Source organism: Pipistrellus hanaki, assembly GCF_964339955.1.
Source record: "Pipistrellus hanaki genome assembly, chromosome: 1".
Lineage (NCBI taxonomy): Eukaryota > Metazoa > Chordata > Mammalia > Chiroptera > Vespertilionidae > Pipistrellus > Pipistrellus hanaki.
Window position 1 is genome coordinate 131,141,579 of NC_140503.1, and position 16,199 is coordinate 131,157,777.

The 16,199-nt window shown below is 34.9% G+C and overlaps 1 protein-coding gene across 1 annotated transcript in view; it reads left to right on the forward strand.

Moving 5' to 3' along the window:
* The window catches only part of TAF3 (TATA-box binding protein associated factor 3), a 169,677-nt gene that overhangs the window by 133,641 nt on the left and 19,837 nt on the right, over positions 1–16,199 (forward strand). The window contains exon 4 of the mRNA XM_084869257.1: positions 6,230–6,312. Coding sequence (XP_084725383.1) covers positions 6,230–6,312 — 83 coding nt within the window. The remainder of the gene's footprint in view (positions 1–6,229; positions 6,313–16,199) is intronic.

The following is a 16,199-nucleotide window of genomic DNA, read 5'->3' on the forward strand; positions in this document are numbered from 1 at the left end:
TAAATTTCCCCTTTAAATCTCTTGAGCGATTTTCATTTTTTGCAAGGCCGCACTGCTGGTGTCCTGGAAAAATGGAGAGTTAGAGCTTTATCAGTTGGTGCCCTGAGGTATGTGGCAAAGAAGCTAAATCCTTGAAGATTAGCAAAAAAAATGCAGCACATGGCAATAAGGGGCTTATATGACTACTAGTATTAGTTCAGGTGAAAGAAGTATTGCTTATACATAAAACTGGACAAATCCACTGACAATGTATTTTTAGTTAGCTACAAAGGAGTCTTATATTACTGGACTTTGCCTCTTTGGTGAATTGGGAAGCTTAGTAATCCACTGTAAATGCTCTTCTGCGTGCCCCAATTCTCAGCATCACTCTAAAGGGCTGTTCTTTTATTTTAACCCTTAGATGCTCATGTTTTTCCACATTTTTGGCTTGCAGCCATTATAAGATAGCATTAGTTATATTGTTTAAGTAGCTGAATTAGTTACCCTTTAGTTTGTTGATTCCTGAAAAGGACACATGAGAAATAACTTTACTATTGTAGGAAACATCTCTTATTTTGGTAGGCATTTGGATAAACTTATTGTAAACAAAAGTCTGGTAAGAAATTTTTATTTAGAAATTGTACTTTCTATATATTAGAATCCTTATTAATTTTTCTAAATGCTTGAATTTTATATTTAGGTTAATCTGATTTAGCTTCTTTAAGGATGAAATTAAGGTCTGTAAGTATTTTTAAGTAGAGTAACCAGATGTTCTGGTTTGCCTGGGACAGTCCAGTTTACACCTGTTATGTGATATAGTGCCCACTTTCTCTCTCAAAGGTACCTCTGTTTGCATGATGTCTTCATCCTCATTATAGCTAAAACTTAGCTAAGGTCGAAGTTCTAAGTCATTCATCAGGTTTACTAAATATTTATTGTCTTCAGAGCACATTTTTTACCATTTTTAATTTTACTTACAAAATGTATCTCCATTTTTTTAAATTTAATAAATCTTTATTCAGATTATTACAATTATTTCTCCTTTCCCCCCCATAGCTCCCCTCCCCCCATAGTTCCCACCCTCTGCCCTTACCTCCCCCCCACTGTCCTCATCCATAGGTGTAAGATTTTTGTCCAGTCTCTTCCCATATCATCCACACCCTTTTCCCCTGAGTATTATTAATCCACTCCCATTCTATGTCCCTGATTGTATTATATTCACCAGTTTATTCTGTTCCTCAGATTTTTAATTCACTTGATTTTTAGATTCACTTATTGATAGACATGTATTTGTTCATAATTTTTATTTTTACTTTTTTCTTCTTCTTTCTCTTCTTAAAGAATACCCTTCGGCATTCCATATAATACTGGTTTGGTGATAATGAACTCCTTTAGCTTTTTCTTGTCTGTGAAGCTCTTTAGCTGACCTTCAATTTTGAATGATAACTTTGCTGGATAGGTAATCTTGGTTATAGGTTCTTACTATATTCATCACTTTGAATATTTCTTGCCACTCCTGTCTGGCCTGCATAGTTTCTGTTGAGAAATCAGCTGACAGTTGTATGGGTGCTTTCTTGTACGTAATTAACTGTTTTTCTCTTGCTGCTTTTAATATTCTCTCTTTATCTTTTGCCCTTGACATTTTAATTATGATGTGTCTTGGTGTGGTCCTCTTTAGATTCCTTTTGTTTGGGGTTCTGTGCACTTCCTGAACTTGTAAGTCTATTTCTTTTACCAGAGGGGGAAGTTTGCAGTCATTATTTCTTCAAATAGGTTTTCAGTATCTTGCTCTCTCTCTTCTTCTGGCACCCCCATAATTCTGACATTGGTATGCTTGAAGTTGACCCAGAGGCTTCTTACAATATCTTCAAATTTTTGGATTTTTTTTTTTCTTTTTTGCTTTCCCAGTTGAGTGTGTTTTGCTTCTTTGTATTTCAGATCTTTGACTTGATTCTTGTGTTCCTCTAGTCTGCTGTTGAGTCTTGGTATAATATTTTTTATTTCAGTCAAAGTATGTTTAATTTCTAGTTGGTCCTTTTTCATATCCTTGAGGGTCTCAATAAATTTATCAGTCTTTTCTAGGAAATTCTTGAAAAACCTTATAACTGGGGTTTTGAATTCTATATCCAATCTTTTGTTCTCCTACATTTCTTTCCTTTGTGATCTGTTTCCTTGTCTTCTAATTTTCAATGTTTCCCTGAGTTGGTAGGGTGGCTTTTTGTGCGAGGTGTCCTATATGGTTCAGTGGGTCAGCCTCCTGAGATGGACATTCTGGGTGCACCCCTTTGTGGACTATCTGTACAGCCTTGTTGTAGATAAGTTTTGATTGTTGTTGGTGTCACTGGGAGGAATTGACCTCCAGGCCAATTGGCTGTGAGGACCTGCTGTGTCTATAATGGATGAACTCCTGCATTGGAGACACGCTTATGGGGCAGGACTTGTTTCAGTGGGGCTTTGGTGCTCACTGAATCTGCCTCTTGAATGTGTCACTTATGGATGTGAGTAGTTGAAATCTGGTGTTGTCTCACATTGACCACTAGATACACTGCAGCTCCACTTTTGTTAGCTAGTTTTTTTTTACACACGGTATCATTTAACTTTTTTTTTTATGGTAGATCATAAATAAACCATGTCTGGATTCTTTTGCCCTGCCACATCATTTAAGACATCAAAAATCCATCTACTTTAGTTGAATGGAAGGAAACCCAAAGTTAATCTCTATTTCATATAAACTAGTTAGTCTTCCAAAGAGAAAAGAAATATTTTACAACCAACCCTTGCCATCTCACAAGTACATTAATCAAAAAAGACATTGTCAGAGAACGTGAACAGCTTTGTGCAAGACATCAGCATTACCAGAAAAAAGAACTCACAGTGTATGGCAAAAAGTCAAGGAGCTATACTGTAGAGCAGGGAATGAATTGGTGTCAGGAAACCTAGATTTAGATGATTTGGTTACTAACTTTGTGGCTCTTGGCAAACCACTAAACCATTTTGAGCCCTCAATTCATGGGGATAATAATACCTTCCACACCTACCTAATAAAGTTGTGAAAATTAAATTGGATCATGTGGATGGGCGATACTTTGTGAAGTGCTATACATGTGTGAGTTATAATTATAGTGTAGTATGGTAATAGAAATGGGTCAGATATACAATGTGAAGCATAATAATAATGAAGATTTCTTAAGGGTAGAGCAGTGAACAGCTTTTTTAAAAATTAAAGCTTAAGTGTTATATAATAATTATATTGTGGATTGAAGGAATAAGGAATATTACTCTCAATACCTCATCACTTATGAGTTTGTGACCCTAAATTTTTTTAGAATTGAAGAAATCTAGGAACTTTATGTAATTTTTCATTCTTTGAATCAAAATAACTATTCAATCCTACTTTTGCTATTTGTGTGATCTTAGAATGGAAAAGGGAAAGAAAATGGAAAAGAAAAGAAAAAATGGTGATTTCATATATGATCCCTGTAAAATGAAAACCATAATATGTATCCCACCTATTTATTTAAAAACATAAATGAGAACATCTGAAAAGTAACCAAGTGCAATGGCTGCAAATAGTATGTGGTTTATAAATGTTTGATTGTAATATATTTGTTTATTCTCCCACTGATTACACAGGAAGGTGAGAAAAATACAGAAGCCTTAATAATTTACAAAGTATACTGGACCATTGGTTTTCTGATTGGTTAGATATGGAACTTTTGTTTTTGTGGGGTGGAGTAGGGTGGGGGAAAGTGAATGCCAACTTAGCTGCTTATACATGGATATTGCCCTACCCCGACCCCAGGGACTTTGATCCCTGAGGGCCTTAAGGGAAACCACTGGACTGGACTGTCCAAGAAACTGGGCAAATGAAGGAACCATCTTTTCAAAATGGGACCATCAAGAGGAGCAGGGTTTTATGGGGACATTGATAAGTTAAATTTTAGATGTGATTAGATGAAATATTCATAGGCTATTTAGTTGAAAACGTTCAGTAGACATTATATTTTAGTCTTAGGTTCATCATTGCTAATCTAGAGGGGAAGAGTTTAAAGACATGGCATATTTGAAACTTAAGATGAAAGCCATGGACATGGATGAGATCACTGAACAAACTGTAGAATGAAAAGAGGAAAGGACCAAATAGAGTCAGCACAAGTAGAGGGCTTTGTAAAGGAGAAAGGAGGAAATTGATAATATGTATAATAGAAAAACATACTGGGACATTAGGAAATAATTCATGTCTAAAAATAGTGGTTTCAGTGGTATTATTTCAGGGACTGAAAGTAGTTTGTAATGGGCTAAGGAACCAATGAATTGGAAACTGAGAAACATGAGAGGTTGTTAGCCAGAGATTGAAGAGAAGGTAATTTAAAAAAAAAAAAAAAAAGTCAAGCACATTTAAAAGCTAGATGAAAATAATGAATAGAACTTAGAAGTTGAAAATGCTATAAATAAATAAGCTAATTGATGGAGGAGGTTTCTTTAGAAGACAAAAGGAGATGGGCGCTAGTGTATTTGTGGATATAGAAAAGTTTGTAGGGAATTGAAGGACTTCCGTAGCTGCCAAAGTCATAAATCTTAATCTAACAATGGATTAAAAATAAACTTTAGAAAGGGACAGTTAAAAACATGAAAAAATAGTAGATTTGGTCAATGTACAATATATATAAGTTATATGAAGATAATATATTATTATGTTATACTACAGGCCTGATGCACAAAATTTGTGCGATAGTAGGCCTTCCTTCCCCTGGCTGCTGGCATCAGCTTAACTCTTGCACGGAGGACCCGGGCTTCCCTCTAGCTCCTGGCACCCAGGACCTGGACTTCCTTCATAGTCCCACATTCGTCCGGAAGGACGTCCAGTCTAATTAGAATATTACGCTTTTATTATTGTAGATAGCCATTCTTCTTTAGAACCACCAGACTGTTTCATCATTATTTAATTCTTGCACTTAAAATATATAATCAGTGATCTGCAATTAGTTGTCACATTGTGGATAGTAATACCCAAGATCAGGGATATTAAACACATGGCATTTCCTAGAACAGTTTTAGTCAAAGAACTATCCAACCAAAAATGGCAATAAAGCCCTATTGAAAGATATTGATATAGATAATAATTTGGAACTGCAGAGTTATTGTCCAGTTTGTGCATTCAAAATATTTATTACATCATAGGACCATCAAATCAAAAATTGTGAAGAACCCTTTTAACATCATATTTAATTTATATACATAATACCTTTCTATTAGTGAGAAAGAATAGTTTCAAAACTTGTGAGATCTTTTAACTTCTTCAGCAGTTGCCTTCACCAAAAGTCTTTTGTAAAAATACGTATTTTTTATTTTACATTATTTCAGGTCTTTATACTATTGGCAAAAAAATGGAATGGTTTAATGCTATAAATTACACTTGGTGTTTCAGATTTCCTATTGTATATGATAATACAAACTTAAGATGAGTTTAATGCCTTTTACTTTACAGTGGCAAAATCATTGTTTGTTTTTTCTATTTTTGCTAGGCCTGGAGACTACTTAAATGCTCTACCAAATGGTTTAGATAACAAGTTTTGTTTAAATAATTCTAATAGTGTAATCCAAGAAATGAACTAAAACTAAGAAAATACAGAGTTTACTGCCACATTTACCTAAAGCAATTAAAGTTTGTAGAATTTCTCATGATGCCAGGTAGCCTTTAGTTGTTAAGAAACTAAAACATTGAGTATTCCAGATTATCTCTATATCTGGCATGTTAGCCATATTTAAGGCTTACACCTGCTTGTCAAGTTTATGGAGATGGGGAAGTAGGAGAAGAGGTAAGAGGTACTTCTGTTGGGGGGTAAACACACACACACACACACACACACACACACACACACACGAGGTCTGGTGCACAAAATTCATGCAATCGGTGGGGGGTGGGGGGGTGTCCCCTCAGCCCAGCCTGCGCCCTTTTGCAGTCTGGGATCTCTTGGACATTCTTAGTGCTACCACAGAGGTGTGAGAGGGTCCCGCAACCACCGCTGCACTCATCAGCATGTGCTAGCCAGCTATAAGCCTGGCTCAGGGCTTCTGCCTGAGCAGTGCTCCTCCTGTGGGAGCACACTGACCTGCATTGAGTATCTGCCCCCTGGTGGTCAGTGCACATTATAGTGAGCGGTCATTCAGCTATTCGATCAATTTGCATATTAGCCTTTTATTATATTGGATATGTATATATTAACATTTAATGTCCTAACTTCAACAGATAAAAGTGGAACCAGTTGTCCCAGCCCCAAGTCCAGTCATCCCCAGATTGACTCTCCGAGTTGGTGCTGGCCAAGACAAGATGTAAGTAAAAACGTTTTGAATTAGAGTGAAATAATATCAGCTGAATCTTCTCTATTCTTTCCTAGTGGATTTAGAACTCTGCAAACCTTTTCCAAGTATGAACATGTGAGAGTCTTCATTTTCAAATTTTTATTGTTGTCTTCCTCAAAGTAAATGTATATTGTTTTATTTAACATATAGGATCCTTTTGTTTCTCTTGTTCTTTTTTTTTTTTTCTTTCTTTTTTAAAGACTAGCACATGATGTTGATTCTACCTAGTTTTATAGGTTCTGATTATCTGAAAAGTTAGTAACTGTGTATTTAATAGACTAACCACCATGTTACACTCAGGAGGGATGTAATGTTACACTTTCTCAAGTATATATTCTCTATCACTATAACAAAGAACGAGATTCCCTGCTTACTCAGATGGCACATGGCTTTATTCTGTGTCTATAAAACAAAGATACTGCCAAAAGCCTGGTGAAACAGTATATAGTAGTAACAACTGCTGTGTTTTTTGTTTGTTTGTTTGTTTGTTTGTTTTTTGAGAATGGGATATGTAACCCCCATGTGTGCTTTTTATTTGTGTTCATTTTCACACAACCCACCCTTTTTTAAATTAAATTAGTTGTCTATGTTTCTTTCATTCATTTTTATGAATTAAGGCCTATATGATGATAAGGTGATAAAACAATGATTTTTATTTTTTTGTAAATCATGTTCAAATCATTCGTTTTATTCTAAAATCATATATCATTTAAATGAATTTCACAAGTTAAATATACAAGTTTACTAAGCCTGAAAATGAATTCAATTACATTACAAACAATCAAATACTGTATAGAAAATAGGCTTACAAAGCATTTAATTTTTACTCAGTATTAGCATAAAAATGAAAGTAGAACTTATGAGTGTATTTAGTGGATAGAATAGACAACAGAAATATGTCTTGTGTTCTCAGTGGTTCATCCCATCTTAAAATTTGTGTTTATTTTATGCTGTTGCTTTTGTTAATTCCATATGCAATGTATTGAAAAAAGTTCAGTATCATGATGATGAATGGTAGCATAGTCTTCTAGCATCATGGTCTTCTGAAGATTCAAGGAAGAAAATTCAGATAGTTCATTATTTTCTTTACTAAATTAATTGTGTAATTTCCATGTTTCTCTTTATGGTTGTGTCAGTAGAAATCTGAACAGTGGATGGTGTTATTGCTGACAAGCTTAGAGACAATGTAAGAAAAATACTATAGACTCAGTTCTTTTTATCCAACCACTGGTATACCTGATGCTCTCACTCTTACCTACAAAAATTTAAATAAACTTATTCCTATCCCTCAACCAGTAGAGGACATATAGCCGATTATTAACAAGGAGACCCAACCAAAGTAACTTGCTCGTACTTTCTTCTTGAAATTCTGTATTTGGGCTCATTTCTTTTGGGGAAAGATCTTATTATTATTTCTCTTTTACTGGTTCATATTTATGCCTATTTTCTCAGTAATTCACCATTATTTAATCTAGGGGTGTCGAACTCAATCAGAGAAGGGGCCAAAATCTAAAATCCAGCCTAAATCGCGGGCCGAATGGTTTACTGAACAGTCATAAACTGACAATGTCATAAACTGACAGCGGAGTGCAGTGATGACAGCGCGGTGCGGGCCACATTGCAAGGCCTGGCGGGCTGGATTTGGCCCGCGGGCCTTGTGTTTGACACATGTGATTTAATCTTTACTTCCACATGAAAGTTTGGCTTATTCCCTTTAGAGAAAGAGGGTTTGTAAAAAAGCATTGATAATAATAATTGTCTCATCCATCCTTACTATTTTTCTCTTCTCAATAAATCACTCATAATGTCTAAGATATTGGAAGACATGAGAAATAAAATCCTGTTCCCAATGTTAGGGAAATTATAATTTTGCTAACATTCTAGACAAATGTCCATGAAAGTATAATATTATTTAACATATGAACTTTCAGACATTTAGGTAAATAAAACCCCTATGTTATATGAATATAATCATTTAGCCAAAGTCTGACTCAAGTACTTATAATGAACAAAAGAATATATTAAGTGAAATATATTATATTTTAAATTAAAATAAGACAGAGGAAAAAGAGTCACAAGTCACATAGTAATAGGAGGGAGAGACACAGATTTTGTATTTTTATAAAAGCATGCTAGAGAAGCAGAGCAAAGAAACTAGTTGGTTAAAAGGAATGATCCTTAGAAGTAAAGTTAAGGAACATTTCAGAGCATTATCTTGTCACAAAAGGAAGGCCTTTTATTGGGTCGGCAGCTAAGTAATTGCGGATTTTTTAAAGAAAATCAAAGACAATTTTTTCATGGAACTAAATAACTTTATTCTGTAATGTATTGCCCATTTTGATCAATGACCTTTTGCCATCTTCCAGGCAGCATCATAATCCCACGTTCAAAAAACTTCTGGTTTTTATTAGCAAAAAACTGAATCAGGTACGATTTGACATCATCATCATTATTGAAATTTTTACCATTCAAGGAGTTTTGTAAAGATCGAAACAAAAAGTAATCAGATGGTGCAAGGTCAGGACTATATGGTGGATGTGGCAAAACATCCCAACCAAGCTCCATTAATTTTTGCCGAGTGACCAAAGATGTGTGTGGCCTTGCATTGTCATGATGGAATACAACACCTTTTCGATTTGTCAATTCGGGCCGCTTTTCTTCAACTGCATTGTTTAATTTCGTTAGTTGTTCAATGTAGACATCAGAATTGATCGTTCGGTTGGGTGGTAAGAGTTCAAAGTAGACAATTCCTTTGTAATCCCACCAAACTGATAACAAAACCTTCTTTTGGTGAATATCAGCTTTTGATGTTGTTTGAGTTGGTTCACCTGGCCTGCTCCATGATCTTTTCCACTTGATATTGTTGTAAACAACCCATTTTTCATCGCCAGTTATCAGTCGTTTTAAAAATGGATCATTTTCATTACGTTTCTTTAGCAAATCGCAGCTGCTAATGCGTTGCGTTAACTGTGATTCTTTAATTTCGTGAGGAACCCATGTATCGAGTTTTTAAACATAGCCAAGTTGTTTTAAGTGATTTTCAATGCATGTATGTGATACATGAAGCTTCTCTGCAATCTCACGTGTTGTACTGTGACAGTCCGAATTGATTATTGCTTTGATTAGGGCGTCATCAACTTCAACTGGACGACCAGAGCGTTTTTCATCTTTGAGTGAAAAATCACCAGAACGAAATTTGGCAAACCAATTTTGACACTGCCGTTCTTTTAAGGCTTCGTCACCATAAACAGCACATAACTTTTTATGAGCTTGCGATGCGTTTTTCCCTTTGAGGAAATAAAAAAGCAAAATATGACGAAAATGTTCCTTTTGATTTTCCATTTTTTAACGAACGCCAAACGAAAACTACAAAACAGATCAAAAAACTTTTTTTACTGATTAACAGCTGAATAGCCAACTATCAAATAACAAAATGTGTTTTACATTTGTACTACGTCTGCAAACCTAAAAATTCAACTGAAGCCATATATGTGTGAAACCCGCAATTACCTAGTTGCCGACCCAATACTTTTCTATTTTTAATTTGTTTTCTTTTCAATAAAACTGCTTTTGATTCAAGGAGAAAAAAAGGTTGAAAAATGTTACTAGCTTTGTTTTGCCTTGGTTGACTTGCCACTAATACTGAAACACTTCATAGATATTTTTTCTATGTTAGAAGCTAAATAACAAAAATATGACCAATAAATCTTAAGAATGACTATATTTAAAGTTTATTCTATTTTTAATGGGAGTGAAAGATGAATGAAATTTCCTAGCAGTTGAACAACTGGAGTACAAGTTGTTATTGCACTTAAAAATTTAACAGATTCAAACCTATATGTCTCAGTATAATTCCAAGAGAAAGCAGATATTAAAAATGTTCTTGTTCAGTCCTTCAGCCCTTTTCTGATTATTATAGACAAGGAAGTGTTGACCTTTTTATCTTACTCTCTCATTTTTATTGATCTAAAATTATGATGGAATCTCCCAAGTATAATTTCTTCTCTTGGCACATTGTAGTTTGTTCATTAACAAAAAGATGCTGGGTGTTTAAGAGAAAAAATAGTATACTGTTAGAAGAACTGTCTTTAAGTTTTGGGAAATGCTTTTACTACTTAGTAAAACAAGTGGGAAGATTATAATCAAAGCATTTCCATCTTACTTGTAAACAATTACTGCAGTTCTTACACGGATGCCACATTAGAAGACCTGGGAAAATTTACTGGATTCCATTCTAATGCAATTAGAGCTAATTTTGTTCTTTAAATGAATAAAAGGTCAGCTAGTAAATCTAGCTTATCTTGAGTCCAGACTTCAATAAATTGTTTTATTTAATTTGTTGTAAAAGATCTTATCCTAAATGGGTCTAGGTCTTATTAGTTCACTTAGGTTTTAAAATATTTATGACCACCTTTTTAGATATGATTTGAATGATAGTTGGAAAGTTTCTCTCTGCAGTGTTATCAAGGCCCAAGATCACTAATTGAGTGAATATAAGAAGGTACTTAAGATTTGTTATCTAGAAAAGCTGACCCTGAACTTCCAGAATTTAAATATTCCTTAACCTGTGATGGCAGAGATAACTTAACTATATCATGGTAATCTTTTGGATATTTTCTGACTATAATTTTCCCTAAAGATCAAACTACTCACACTTCTAGTGTTTAAAAAGAATAAGTACCTACTGGAAACACTTAGGCACTCTTATTATTACTGACAACCACATGGAAATTTTAAATTCTTTGCCTTTTATTATTTCCTGTCATTTTATGGGGCTAAGTAATATTAAAATACATAAACAGTCTGCCCAGTTATCTGCTAGAAAGTTCTGACTGGATGGATTAGGGGTACCTCAAACAGCATTTCTATAACTGAACACACCATTATTTCTCCAACCTTATTCTCTTTCTTGTGTTTATTATCTTAATATTGAGACCAGAACCTCCATTTTCAGTAAATGTTATTATATGTTTTCTTCTTTTTAATGCTGACTGTGTTTTATCATCCTAAATCATTCTGGATAAGATGCATATTACAAACGTTTTTAAAAAGTACTTGATTATGGCCCAACCTGCATAGCTCATTGGTTGAGTGTTGACTTACAAACCAGGAGGTCACGGTTCTATTCCCTGTCAGGGCACATGCCTGGGTTGCAGGCTTGATACCAGTGTGGGAAGTGCAGGATGCAGCCAATCAAATGATTCTTTCTCATCATTGATGTTTCTCTCTCTCTTTCCCTCTCTCTTCCTCCCGGAAATAAAAATATACGTATATATTTTTTAAATATATATTTGATTATGGTCTGTCCGCTGTGGCTCAGTGTTTGATCATCGACATATTAACCTGGAGATAACGGCTTGATTCCCAGTCAGGGCACACGCCCAGGTTGTGGACTCAGTCTTTAGTAGAGGGAGTGCAGGAGGCAGCCTATTAATGATTCTCTCTTATCATTGATGTTTCTATCTTTCTCTCCCTCTCCCTTCCTCTCTGAAATCAATAAAATATTTTTTAAATACTTGATTATGAAAATTCAAAACATAAAATAATAAATTAATAAATTTTCACTACCTTGCAGACTTAACACCTGAAGATTTAATTTTGCCATACTTGCTTGACTTAATCTTTTTTCTTCTATTTTTCTGAATAGGACATTTCCAAGTAAATTCAGCCTAATGTCATTTTACCTCTTTTTTTTTTTTAATATATTTTATTGATTTCTTACAGAGAGGAAGAGAGAGGGACAGAGAGTTAGAAACATCGATGAGAGAGAATCATTGGCCAGCTGCCTCCTCCACACCCCCCACGGGGGATGTGCCTACAACCAAGGTACAAGCTCTTGACCGGAATCGAACCCGGGACCTTTCAGCCCGCAGGCCAACACTCTATCCACTGAGCCAAACCGGTTTCGGCTCATTTTACCTCTGAATTCTTTAATATGCAGCTCTAAAAATATAGTAATTTTCTTGTATAATCACAATGCCACTATCTACATTAAATATGTGAACATATTTTCTATTATCTCATACCCAGTCCATATTAAGATTTCTCCATTTGTCTAAGTAAGATCTTATGTCCGCTGGTTTGTTTGAATCAGAGTTCAAATACTTATGTATCTTAGTGCCTTTTTAAAAATGTGTTTTTTAATTGATTTTAGAGAAAGAGGAAGGGAGAGAGAGAGAAACATTGATTGGTTGCCAAACTGCAGTATACAAAGTTGGTGGAGTTGATGCCATATTTACCTCCTGTGGTGATGGTTGAGTTTTGATTTTGGAAAGATCTCTCTGTCCCTCCCCCTCTATCCTCTACCTCTTTCCCTTATTCTTTTTAATGTTCAGTTTGTCCCATCTTGGCCAATGGGAACTCCTTCCTGTTGTCTTCGGAATTTTAACACATTCCCTTTCATCTTTGATAGCTTTCTTACTTTCTGGTATAAATATTCCCAGTTTATCTTATTGTCTGCCAAAGACCTGGAATTAATAATTCCTTCAAGGAAACTTGGTTCCTTTTTTAGGAATCACAGTCTGGTTCTGCAGGGTCCCATTGCTACTGGGTAGTCATTGCTAGGCCTTTACATGACCAGAACTAGAAAATAGTTATTCTTATAAAGAAACAAACTATGAGTTTATGCTCATATTTCCAATTGATAAAACTATTGAATTAAGTTATAGATTAGATTTTTCTCAATCTGTTTATTCATAAAATAAACCCACTGTGCATGTCTGACTAAAATGCTATCCTCCTAATGTCACCTGAAATGACTTATTTTTTTCAGTGTAGCTGTGTCACCAGCATGATATACCTTGAGTTTCATTCATTTCCATTTATTTTCAACTTGCAGTTAATTTTAGAAATTTAATTTTTTGAATATGTAAAACTTGACTCCAAAGTTGAAAGAGTATAAGATAAGTCTTGCTTCCATCCCTGTCCCTCTATCTTTATACTTCTTTCCCTATAGATTACCATTTTTATTTCTTTTTTTATTCTAGTATATCTTCTTGTAAATATAAATAATGTGCATTATTTATTATTTACCTGAGTATTAATGCTCTTTTAGGGTATAGTACAAATTTTGAACATTAGACAATAGAAGTATAGTCGTTTGGGTTGGAGTCCTTTGGAAATGAAGATTCTACAAAGGCTATATTTTCCTGTACTTCATGCAATTTGTTCTGTTTTTAAAATAGGTCCTTCTGAATTAAAAGATAAAATGTTTTTACTTGATATGTACTTGACTATGTGATAAGATAAAATATTTTGTGAAAATTATGTAAATATTCAAGAGGCAAGCCATGTGAGCTTGAGTAATTAAATCCATTTACTGATACAGCTGAATTGTAATGAATGCCAAAAGTTGAGTTATAAGGATCAAGAATGAGAAGTACTTATTGATTTGAAGAATCAAAATACAACTGATTCTCATAATTGTCTTTGGGTATTTCTTCCTTTTCGTCAAATGTGAAATATGGAAATGACCGTTACAATTTGGTATTTTAAGTACTGATAACTGTAAAATATGTTTCTCCTGAATTCTGAATATTTATTTTTATTCCTAAGACAAATACTTGGTATATCTTATGTTTTGACATGACAAATAACCCTTAACTTCTTAAAACAATAGACTTTTATTACTTCTTGCTTCCTGTGGTTTAAAAACGTAGTTGACTAGTTAAGCTGCTGCCCAGGGTTAGTTTTTAAAAGGGCAGGCCTGAAGAATGTGCTGTGAGCTCACACACATGGCTGTTGACAGGAGGCTCCAATTGCTGGTCATATGGGCTTCTTCCTAAAGCAGCTTTGATGTCCTCATGATGTAGCCCCTGGCTTCCCCCAAAGCCATTGACCTTAACGACAGCACTGCCTCTATGACCTCACTTGGATGTCCAAACTCCTGTTTTCATGGTATCCTGTTAGTCTTATAAGTCAGCCTACCCATTCTGTGAAGGGACTACACAAGTGTGAGAAACTGGAAGGCGGGACCACCAGAAGCAAGCTACTACATTTGGTCTTAGTATTTCTGAGACTTTTAAAGTGAAAGTAAGAAAGCTGGCCCAAATATGCGTTTTTAGGGCAATATTATATAGTGGAATCTTAGAGATCTTGTTTTGTTTCTGGTAAAAAGGAGCTAGTTTAAAATACATCATGGGACTCTGTTTTATGTGGTATTTCATTTTTTTTTTTTTTAAATCCTTATCTGAGGATATTTTTTCATTGATTTTTAGGGAGAATGGAAGGGAGGGGGAGAAACAGAGAGAGAAGCCTTGATGCAAGAGAGACACATCAATTGGTTACCTCCTGTACTCACCCTGACTTGGGCTGGGGATCAAGCCTGCAATTGAGGTTCATGCCCTTGACTGGAATTGAACTGGGACCCTTCAGTCCACAGGCCAACGCAGTATTCACTGAGCCAAATCCACTAGGGCTATATGGTATTTCAAAGATGCAAGCTATTTCTGAAGTTGATTAAAATTTTAAATCAGAAGAAGAAAAGTGAGTTGTGGATTAAGGTACATTTTTTTTTAATCAGTGTTGGGTTTTTCATGTGTATTTTTTTTCTCCTAAACACTGAAGAACTCCCCTCATCAGAAGTTTATTAAAATTCATGGAGGTGATTACAGGTTTTTAGCTACGGCATCATTTGTTGCCATTGAAAAATAGCTGTTCACCTTTAAGGATAGATAAGTAAGCCATTGTGAGGGAACTTTTGAACTTTGTGTGCAGTTTAGTAGCTAGTTATTAGACTCTGATGATTTAGATTACTGGCTTCATAGTGTTTGCACACAATAGCTGGATAGTGAGGAGCATTAAACTCCCTGTGCAGACATATCCACATTGTGTTTGCCTCTAACCTCGGAGGCTCTGTGTGGCTGGAGAGGTGAAGATTGGCTCTTTATTGACTTGTCACTCTGTGAGTTTGCATTACAGGCCAAGCAGCTCATGACCCATTCTGTTTATTTCACTGTTTTGTGGTGGGGAAACAGGTAAAGAAATCCTGCTGAAAATCCTTCCTTCTGCATGTTTTATGAATAACGCCAGTGTTTATAGCAGTTGGGGAACTCTGATCAAATCCTCCAAAAGATGTAACGTTAGCAGCACGGAGCCATTGTGGAGCACAGCTGTGGGTGGTGTTGGTTACTCTGTGAGACTTGCCTTCTTCAACACAAAGTGCTGGAGGAGAACTTACTATGCAGTTAAATAGGAAGGAAAAATTGATACTTCAGGTGGGAAAATATGGACAAGCAAAACACTGTTTAGAAGAATGCAGCAATAAAGCTTGGCAAGAAAGGCCATTAAGGAATCTAAAATTACTTTTAGTTTATAAGTGATGTGGAATTATATCATCTTATACTGTTTATATATTTCTGTGTAATATTCAAAATTGAGGAGATAAAGGAATTATTCATAAAACTGTGCATCTACTTACCACAGAAGTAACTTAGCAGCTAAAATAAAAAACTTTTAAACTCTAGTAAATTTTCTCATGAAACTCAAGAGTTGGGTACTTTAGTGCCTACATGATACTAGTTTAATAATCTCTGGGAAACAGAAAATTAGGACATGTTTTGTCTCATCAACATTGAGTACTCATTTTAATGTTTGGCCTTTTGCTATTTAGAAAATTTGAATGACAAATATACACTTTTAAGGAGTAATTTAATGGAATTGGAGAATATTTGACACTTTGGAAGGATTATTTTATTTTAAGTTATTTTTATCCAAATGTAATTTCTCTAAATTGAAAAATAAGATATATACAAGTAGATATGTCTGAGGTTTCAGATTCTGCCCATAAAATGAGTCAACAGTCTGTTTATATCCATTGGCTATTACTAATGCTAAGCCATTCTCAAAGGTACCATTTG